At 34.6% G+C, this 10,283-nt stretch overlaps 2 protein-coding genes across 2 annotated transcripts; both read right to left on the bottom strand.

The window, feature by feature from the left end:
* Positions 1 to 1,671: 1,671 nt before the first annotated feature.
* Positions 1,672 to 3,263, bottom strand: LOC105782715 (mitogen-activated protein kinase kinase kinase 18). Its single transcript, XM_012607645.2, has one exon. The coding sequence runs from the start codon at positions 3,112 to 3,114 to the stop codon at positions 1,672 to 1,674; it is 1,443 nt and encodes a 480-aa protein (XP_012463099.1). The 5' UTR covers positions 3,115 to 3,263.
* A 3,147-nt stretch (positions 3,264 to 6,410) lies between these two features.
* On the bottom strand, positions 6,411 to 8,061 carry LOC105782716 (probable protein phosphatase 2C 25). The gene is made up of 3 exons (XM_012607647.2): positions 7,476 to 8,061; positions 7,053 to 7,394; positions 6,411 to 6,955 (listed from the first exon to the last, which is right to left on the bottom strand). The coding sequence occupies exons 1-3, from the start codon at positions 7,929 to 7,931 to the stop codon at positions 6,611 to 6,613; spliced, it is 1,143 nt and encodes a 380-aa protein (XP_012463101.1). The 5' UTR covers positions 7,932 to 8,061; the 3' UTR covers positions 6,411 to 6,610.
* Between the last annotated feature and the right edge of the window lie 2,222 nt (positions 8,062 to 10,283).

The raw sequence follows: 10,283 nt of genomic DNA, 5'->3' as shown, positions 1-10,283 counted from the left end.
TTTGAATTTGGCAGTGACCTAAGAAATAGTTAAACCAAAAAGAGTTAGGAGGGTCAAGGCCCCTCCCACCGTTCATGGCATTACAGCAAGACCATGAAGCCAGATTAAGTCGATAGAGAACCATTTTTAGTGGAATTAAATTGAGAATTTACCATCTTATAATTTCAAAACTTTTAAAAAGATTATAAAGCAATTTTACCATACTGGGGGCAGTTATCTCTGCTTTCAGTGATAAAAAAGTAGAATGAAAAAGACTACGTACAAGAAGCTCAGGAAGACGAGTCGCATATTTACAGAGCCGAACAAAAGAGAGACTCTGTACAAGTCTAGTATCATTATTATATCTGAAACCTGCCCTTATCAATAAATTAAAAATAAAAGGTAGCCTTATCTTTACTACAATTAACAACGAACCTTCCAACACTAGACCCAACAGCCATTTTATATTAAAACTAATCCATGTAAGAAACAGAGAACAAAGTCGTGGGAACCTTCAAATGCAAACGAAGAAAAGAATCTAACATTGTACGTACATGCAGTGATTTTATTTTATATATATATATATATATGATAATCTATTTATTAGTTGGCAATTTCTTAATTATATGGGAAATCTCCGATGTTGTCTGTTACCAGACACCATAATCTTCCTGGCCAGACAGTGAAGAGGGGATGTTTCGACAGCAAGAAGCATCCAATCCAGCTTCCATTTAAGTGTTCAATTACTTTGGAAATAGTACCTACCATGAACCTCTATGTGGGAAGAATACAGACTCATCGTTTAGTTCCAAACCAATGTTTTGTCTGTTCTTTGACTTTTGTTAATCTCTCTTCTTACCATTGTTTCTTGACAACCAACCATATCTTTATTTCTTAATATTTTAGTAAATTGTCAACTTCAGACTATATAATTGGCGAGTTGTTGAATAAAAAGAAAGATTATCATCCCACATCGTAAGCAACTTGTACCTTGAACCTAGTTTTATCATAACAGCATTCCAACAGCCAAGGTCGCAACACACTAATAATTAATCACTCTACTTTATAAAAATTGAGAATATATTTTTCTTATTTTAAACAAAAATCAACTATTCAACCACCAAATTAGCAAAGACTAATTTCTCAAGTTTTATAAAATACAGGGTTGAAATTTAAATTAAACCCTCCTAATAATTTATATTTTGGTTACTCAACTTTAAGATGTTATAAAATGGTTACTGAACTATTCAAAAGTTTCTTTTTAAGTACTCATCAGTACAATGCATCAGTACTCATCGACAAGTAGAATAACATACCATACATCCAAGTTGATCTGATGGCTAGTGTCAAAGATTAAAAAAAAGAAATTATTCGGATTTTGGTTCACAAATTCGTAATATTCAAGGTTGTTTTATGAAAAAAATTATACTGTAGAAGAGAAGGAGAAGAGCTTTTGATTGATACAAGTGGTGCATACAATAGTGATTTTAACATCCTATTAATGAAAACTTTCGAATAATTCAATGACCATTTTGTAATTTTTTAAAATAAAGGAGAGAGGGGTTAGGTTTGTGCATGAATCTTTGAATCCTTGACCAAAACTTGTAATTAACAGAATATTTTTTGCTACTTAACTATAGTGACTAAATTGAATAACTAGCAACAATACTATTACTCATTAAGTAAGGGGTTTTATGCTTGTGTTGACTGCGAAAGTTTGGGATTAATTAAATTACTCAAAAATAGTTGTAACAAAGCAGTAATTAGAACAAATATAAAATATAAAATATATCTGAATATTCTTAAATTACTTAAAAATAATTGTAATAACAGATTACAATATCTGTAGAACCTGAACTCTCCCTTATCCACCGCTAACTCCACATTTTCTGACCTATACCCATGGCTCCTAAGGGCGGAGAAGTCGCACCTTAGCCCAACACTTGACGATTTTAACCCTCTAACATCCTCGGAGTTACCACACTGCCACTCAACTGAATTACTAACATCAAAACAATCGGGAAATTCCAAACCTGTCCTCATCGACTCTAGATATTCCGTATTTATCCCTTCCTCACAATTCACACTCGATGCACGAAGGAAACTCAAACTCCTTACCGCCATCCACCCATCAGATTCCCAAACTACCCCTCTTACAGTCGCTAATTTACAAATCCTCTCCCTCGCTGAATCGTCAACATTCTCTGTATTTTCGTCCTCTTCGAAATCCGAGTTGGCGAAATCAAGCACGCAACGTGGAGATGATCCCTTGGTCGTATTCGGCGGCGAAGCCGATGCTAAAAATGGATGCTGCAGCAGCTGATCGCAGCTCCACCTTTGATTCCGATCCCTTCTCAAACACTTCTTTACGAAATCCTTACCGAGTTCAGATAACTGAGTCGGTAACTCAGGCAATTCATCCGAGTTAGCAATTCGACTCAGTGAATTAAACCCCTGGTCCTCCCAAGCTGGTTTCCCTGTGACCATCTCGATGACGGTGCATCCTAAAGACCAAACGTCACTCTCCGGCCCTTGATACTCGCCGCGAATCACCTCCGGTGCCATCCATAGAGGGCTTCCTCGTGGCGTGATCAGGGACATACACCTGTTTCCCGCGCTTTCCCTTTTAACATCAACCGCCGAGCCGAAATCCGCAAGCTTTACAGTAGCCAAATCGGAGCCCACCAAAGCATTCTTCCCTTTCACGTCACAGTGTACAATGCCTTGACCGTGCACGTATTTCAAAGCCGAAACCAAGCACCGTGTTTGCCACCGTAAAATCCGCTCGTCCACGTCAGCCAACCGGCGTTTAAATGCCCCAAAATCAACAACGGTGCCACCTTGTAAGTACTCCATGTGAAGATTCCGGTAAGACGTCGTCAGAAACTCATAACTAGTAACGTCATCGCCGAGATACTCAACGACAAAAGGAGAAGAAAACGAACGGAGGATCCTAATTTCATTCTCCAAAGACTCCAACTGGTTTGGTAAACACGTTGCTAAATCAACACATTTTACTGCAAAAACAGACCCATCTAATTCATTAATCGCCAAGCTTACAGTACCAAAGGAGCCTTTACCTAAACACTTCCCTTTAGTCCAAGAAATTTTCTGGGTATTGCTCTGTTTCCCCATTTTTGAAACTCAAAAACCTTGTTTTTTTTTTTCTTCGATTCACTTTAGCTTGTTCTTTTGAGGGCCCAAATGGGTATTTAAGTAGGTGTGGAATATAGAAATGGATAATTGGGTAAACTGTTTGATAATGTCAGTATAAAGATATTACTAAACTTGTTTGTGGGGGGGGGGGGATGATTCTGGGTTTTATCCTTATCTGAGGGCGGGGGAGCAATTATTTACTTGCAAGATTTGTTCTTGCCATTGATTGGTTGTTGTTAGGGACAGTGGGAGCGTGTAGCTGTCATGTCATGGCATTAGCTCACACGATTCATGGAAAACCAAAAATTTATATGAAAACCATGCCTAAAACGTGTCCGAATCATTTGTTTACTTGTATAAAATTGGCACGCAGGCAATTTATTATACTCTGCTTAAGAAATGAGTTGTTATCCTAAAAGAAAAAAGAAAAAGGTAAATTACACCCCCAAATTCTTTGTAAATTTATATTTCGATTATTTAATTTTAAAAAATTACAAAATAATCAATGAATTATTAAAAGTATTTATTTAAGTCACTGGATTTTTTTTTTAAGTTTGGCTAGCAAGATTCAAACGACGCTTCAATGATTAGTATCTAATAACAAATAGGAGAACATATTTTAGATCTAAGTCGATCTGACGATCAATATCAAATATCGAATAAAAAAATATTTAAATTTTGGTTTGTAAATTCATGGTGTTTAAAGTTGTTTCATGAAAAAATTGAACTGTAAAAAAAAAGGAGAATAGAGAGTTTTGATTCGTACAGATTATACAAATAGTACAAGTCATACAACAACGATTTCAACCATTTAGAGATTTAAAATAATTGAGTGACAAATTTATAATCTTTTAAAGTTAAATAATCAAAACATAATTTAGTCACATTAGTCGTAATTTATTAAAAAATTAAAGACACGTGGTTGTGAAGGGAAACAATGGGACAAAAATGGGAAAAGGACAAAGTCCAGTGCAGAGATGGTTAGTTTGGTGTTGGGAACAAAAATATATAAATGTAGGGTGTAACGACCAGTTTACGTGGCAGAAAATGGTGGGTACACGTTGTAAAACCAAAGAACTTGAGGTTGTTAGTGGTTAAAGAGAGGGACAAAGATCCCCAAGCTGTCTCGATCTTGCTATGAGGCTGCCGTTTTGCGCTTTGTAGCGAGAGTTTTGAGTAGAAGTCTGTGTCTGTTGACGTGCACCCACCAGCTTCAATTAATTAATTAATTTATTTTATTTTATTTTATTTTATGTTAATAGAATATTATTAAAAAAGGAGAGTAAAATATTTCGTAAATGACAACTCTATGTCACAAGGCCATATCTCCATACGAATCTTTACAAAGATGAGTAGTTTTGGGACACCCTTACGTGACAGTCACAAACTTCCTTAAATATAATCATCAATTTGGCCCATTTGTTATAGGGATTAGGATAAGATTTTATGACCAGAAAAATGGTACTTATTGGGAACTTCACACTAAATTTCAAGTATGGATATTAATATATATATATGGGTAAAAGATTATTTAAGGGTAAATCGATTATTTTTATCTATTTGTACTATTAAAACGTGCATGATTAACGAAATAACTATACAATGACACGTATGCCTTATGTTGATATGCAATAACCGATTTTTAATAGTAAAATGGGTGAAATTTTAATGAATAATAAGTTTTAACATATTTTGTTTAAAGTAAAAGTACCATGAAGGCATTTGCATTAGGAGTTATATTACATTTTACCTCTACTCAAAAAATGAGTAAATTAATCTCTATCGTTAACAATTTTCATCTATTTGTACTGTTAACATTTAATGTGGTTAATAGAATAATCATACAGTGATATGTGACTAATTTTTAACAGAATAAATAGTTCCTCCTTGATCTAACATATATAGATTAATTTACTCATTTTAAAATAAATATAACAAAATACAACCCGATTCATAAAATTGAGTCTTTAATACTTTTACCTTATTCAATTGATTTAAGTAGGTAATCACGCTTACATAATGGGTTAGAAGTCTAATATGGTTTCAAAATTGCGATTGGATAAGCTTAGAGCAATTACCTTTCACAAAGGGAGAAAATGAAGTATTTTTTACGTAAAAGGTAAAGCTGAATGGGGAATAACTTTTGGTTACTAAAAATGAATGTATGGCTGAAATCTGATGTTTTGTTCATTGAATCTCTGTATGTACGTAGAAGACATATATTATAGATATAAAATATAGATGTTGGAGTTTAGGAAGTGCCTTTCTCTAAGTTAATATCACGAATCTCCCTAACCCCATCAAGCCTTTTCGTGTCTCACGATTTATTTGCGCACGTGATAGTAGTTGTTCCAAGGCTAATATATATATATATATATATATGGGGTGGTCGGCAGTAGTTTATGGTTGCATGCATCTTCCATTTGGTGTGGTTGGCTCTGTTGAGTTTCATATTAAAATATTAGTTGTTGTTGGTTCATGGGAAGTGCATGTAACAAAGATGAAACCAAGTCCAATGGATCTTCTTGTCCTTTCATTTACTTTGCATGTGTTTTGGTTTTAAGACAAACATGAATGATGCGATACCAACAAACCCCAACTTGCTCTTTCCACCATGTTTCCAGGAAGATACGACAAAACAAAAGACACAGTACTGGACACTAATTTTGGTCGTTTCATGTGTTATTTGAGTGAGTCAAATCATTGAAAGGGTCCTAATTGGACAGCTGATAACAAACTTAACTGGAGGAATTGACATGATTGAAAATATATTACATGACACATAACACATGTACCAAGCTTGCAAGGACTGAAACAGTAAGAAGATGGTTGACACCGTCAAAGTGGTCAACAATATTTGTTTTATTCCAATTATATAATGGATTAGGTAAAAACACCTTCCCAATCCCTCTTGGTTAATTTATCCATTTTAAAATAACTAACGAGAATTAACCAAAACGTTAATATTTTAAGTTAATTGTATATAATTTTGATTTTTATAATAATTATCTTTATACAATGGATTAGTACGGTGGATAGAACAATTATTTTTTTAATTTCATAAATGGACTTAAAAGATTATCATGTGTTGAGCCTCGTTTGCTGACTTGATGGTCAAGGTATCCACCGCCTCAAGTGTACTCTAAGTTTGAGTCGTGCTACTCACCTTGTTATTAAAATTTTGTTATGAGATTTTATGAGACACTTTTCATTACCTTAACCCTATTTGTTGAGTATAAAAACTCAAATATAATTATTATTTTTAGATAAGTGTGTGATACTCCATTGAAATTTCATTTTATGAAGAATTTCATGATATACAACCCTATGAATAAAGAATGTGATACATATAAACAAGTTTACAACTGAGGCTCCGTAATCTCTTCTTCAGCCGTAAGTACAAAAATGATGCAAGTAAGCATGAGGGTGGCGACACTATAAGGCCAAAGCCAATGGTTGGAATTGAATGGGAGAATCAAATATAGTTCCTCAGCTGAATGAGCATGACACTGATATCATCCGACGAGCCTCTTGAAACAGAAAGTTGTACAAGTTTTTTACAGGCAACCAATGGATCAATTGTCTTGTTGATAGCTAAACCTGTTGGACGAGCAATGTCAACTGCTTCTTGATTGCTAACCTTGTCCCATAAGCCATCGGAGGCTAATATTAAGAACTCGCAATCGGATTCTATGTTAATGATGTTTGTCTCCGGTTCAGCTATTACCCATTGTTTAAGATGCTTGTCTCCTATCCCTCTAGACACAGCTAAACAACCTTGAATTCTCCAAGAACCATGGCATAAATCCACATACCCACCCTGTAAGAAACAAATTCCACACAATATGGCATCAGTCAAAATGTTCAGAACAAGTTCCTAAAGGATCCATCATTTGGTTTATTGAGAAACTGCTTACCCAAGTCTCGATTCGGTCCTTCTCGTCTTCCCTTGAAGGTCGGTGATCGGAGGTGAGAGGTTCCGCGACACCGGCTCTGCTCAAAACGGCACGACAATCACCGGCATTGGATACAATAAGGTTACCATTTTGTATCAAAGCTGTCACACAGCATGTGCCACCGGCTACATCTTGTTTAAGAAATTCAGCATCTGTCTTCAAATAACCTTGTTTAACAGCTTCCTTTATCATTGTTTTGTCTCTTTTTCTATCAACTTCATCTAATATGTTCCTCCTCAGTTTCTGGGCTGCGAATTCTGCAGCTTTAGCTCCTCCATGTCCATCAAAAACACCAAAAAATGCCTGCAAAATCATCATATTCAATCAGACAAACCATTCAAGTTAAGACATGATTTGAAACAAAGAAGCTGTAAAAAAATTTACCTGTTTGGAGTCTCCTTGGAGTTCAACAGAAGCTGAGAACCTATCTTCCATGGCTTCTTTCCTTCCTCTTTTACAGTAAACAGAAAACCCATCTCCCTCACTCTCCAACTCTCTCCTCACTTCACACGGCGTCTTCGGAGCTCCAAAACTCGTCGTCGTTTTCGCCACCGGTATGTCCAGCTTCGCCGGCCTCTTCCTCTTCAATATAGTCTCAACTGTTCCCGCTCCCATACATGCTGTTGGCGACGTCGAAACAGATGATGATGATAACAAAGACCCAGTCGGCGGTTTTTGAAGCCGGAGCATGAAAGGCGATGACGGAGAGGGAGATGGCGGATAAGACGACGGAGGTATAAGGTGAGTCAACTTCAAATTCAAGGCATCGTGAGACGGACAGAAAAGAGGCGACGACGGAGAAAACACCGGCGAGTTGGATACGGCGACGGAACACGACATCGTATTTTCCCTCAGTTTTCTCTTTTGTTCTTCCCTTTTGATGTTCTTCTGGAACAAGTTACAACGTAAGATTTTGGGTTTTGCTTGTTTTGGTTTTTGGTTTTGCGGTTGTTGTAATGAAATATGAAGTGTATATATAAAGGGCGGAGCGTGGAAGGTTCTTGGCTAGCGTGTTAATGGCGGATTGTAGTTAAGGTTTAGATATATTGACCACATCGCGTTTGATTTTGGGGGCACTCCTTTGATATTTGTGGAATGTGTCCTTAGCCAATTACACATTTTGTTTTTTAAGATTATTTTTGCTCCCATTTTTAGACTTTATGAAACCATAATAAAAAACAACATTATCCAATGTCTAGTTGTTACCTAATATTTCTAAATATATATATTTTAAACTGATTTTAGAATTATTAATTTTTTATGATTAAAAATATTCGATTTAGTTCTCGGTTGAGTCTTAACTAGATTGACATCGACATTGTTATTAGTGCAGGAGGACATGGGTTCGAGTATGCTAAATCATATTATACTTTTATTTTAAGGGTTGAGAAAGAACTATGAGTAGAACAAATATAATAAAAAACTATAATGAAACTAATATTTTTATATGCATAATAATGACAAACATTTGAAAAATAAGGAATTAACTTTTCATAACATTCCTTCAAAGAAAAAACTTTTAATCACATCTAATATTTAACTAGATTAAAGAAATATGGGAAGAAAAAGAATGGGGCAAAAGAGTAAATAATAAAAAATGAAGGCGTGGTGGGAGGGGCGAGATGGTGAGTGTCCCCATGAAGTAATAAAAGGTCGAACACGTAATAGACTAGTACGTTGACTCCATAATTCTAGATATGTTCAAATTTTGCTATTATTCGTTAATTCATGGATTTAATCTTTGTATTCTGATTTAGTATTTTTTAATATTTATGCTTATTAAATTTTGAATAATATTGTTTGAATCGAATTAGTTGATCGGATTATTTGGATCAAAAAATGAGGAAGAGTATCGATTTTCATGAGATGTAAAAGAATTGTTTAACCCACAGATCGTTATAGGTGGATTGAACCGGACAAAAACTCAATCAAATTACCTAAATCTATTTCTATGATTCTTTGAATTTTTAATAATTTATTTGCATTAAACCATCCAAACTGATCAAATCAAAAATTAATGGTCCAATCGGTTCAGCTATCAATTTTTTGATCATCAAAAATATTGATTTTAAACTCCAACCCTGAACAAATGATATCCAATAAATTTTTTAAATCAATTTTTATTATTCAATGTCAACTTATTATTTTTTACATAATACTTACAAAAAATCATATCGTTGAGCCAATACTAAAGATTTTAAAAATATAATTAAAATAGGTGATTAAATCCGTAACGTATATAAAGCATGTGTAAAGAGTGTGGGTTGAGTGTTGAGTCGACTGAGGTGTTAATGGGTAAGAAAAGAAAAAGCTGACGTGGTCATATGGTAGAAGTTTCGGTGGCAAAGACACATTCCCACATGATACGTTGCGGCGCTAAATGGAATGGCTATTACGGCGGCCGCACCCGGTTTGCACCATGTCAAGAAAAGCATGCACATTTGATCTTACCATTTCTTTAATGGCTGGCTGCACTGACTACTTCTACTTCTACTCCAACTCCATTCATCCGCATCTTTCTAGTAACAATAGCTTCTTCTAACTTGGACTTCATCATCATTTAACTCTAATTTTTTATTAAAATTTATATGGATTTTCTTATCTCTATATTTGATAATATTTCTTAATTAAATTAATTTAAAGAGGTCTAATAACGCCCAAATACAAATACTACATAGTTGAAATCAATTTCACAAGGTTTGAATGTATGCTTTATAAACACCTCAACTATATTTTTTTTTTAAAATTATAAGGGGAAAGTAAAATAGTAACAGCGACTAACACGACTTAAATCCAAGCCACATCTGAGACGGTAAATACCCAACTATTATATCAGTCATTTACCCATAAAATAGATTTTAAAAACACTAACATCAATTCAACACTTCAATCCTTCCATCAAATTAAACTCTCATTCCCCATTACCATTGTTATATATTCACAAGGTTAAGAGATGTGACATTAAATTGGTCTTTCTGTTAAAAATTCTATCTATTTTTGGATCCTTGTACATCAGCATGAGGTACACATGGCACGCCATGTGTAATTATCTAATTATTTCGTCAACCATGCTAGTTTTTAACAATATAAATGGATGAAATTTTTAATAGAAAGGATCAGTTTACTCTTAGATTAAACATTAAGGACTAATCTGCCCATTTTTTGAGTAAACAAGAAAAATACAATTTGACT

Source organism: Gossypium raimondii, chromosome 13, assembly GCF_025698545.1.
Source record: "Gossypium raimondii isolate GPD5lz chromosome 13, ASM2569854v1, whole genome shotgun sequence".
Lineage (NCBI taxonomy): Eukaryota > Viridiplantae > Streptophyta > Magnoliopsida > Malvales > Malvaceae > Gossypium > Gossypium raimondii.
The sequence above is the reverse complement of the archived record's forward strand: the minus strand, read 5'-3'. Positions and strand labels throughout refer to the sequence as shown.

Coding starts and splice junctions, on each gene's coding strand:
- LOC105782715 (XM_012607645.2), bottom strand. CDS start 3,114: ATGGGGAAACAGAGCAATACCCAGAAAATTTCTTGGACTAAAGGGAAG.
- LOC105782716 (XM_012607647.2), bottom strand. CDS start 7,931: ATGTCGTGTTCCGTCGCCGTATCCAACTCGCCGGTGTTTTCTCCGTCG. Junction 7,395..7,475: donor TCCAAGGAGACTCCAAACAG/GTAAATTTTTTT, acceptor ATGATTTTGCAG/GCATTTTTTGGTGTTTTTGA. Junction 6,956..7,052: donor AGGACCGAATCGAGACTTGG/GTAAGCAGTTTC, acceptor TGTTTCTTACAG/GGTGGGTATGTGGATTTATG.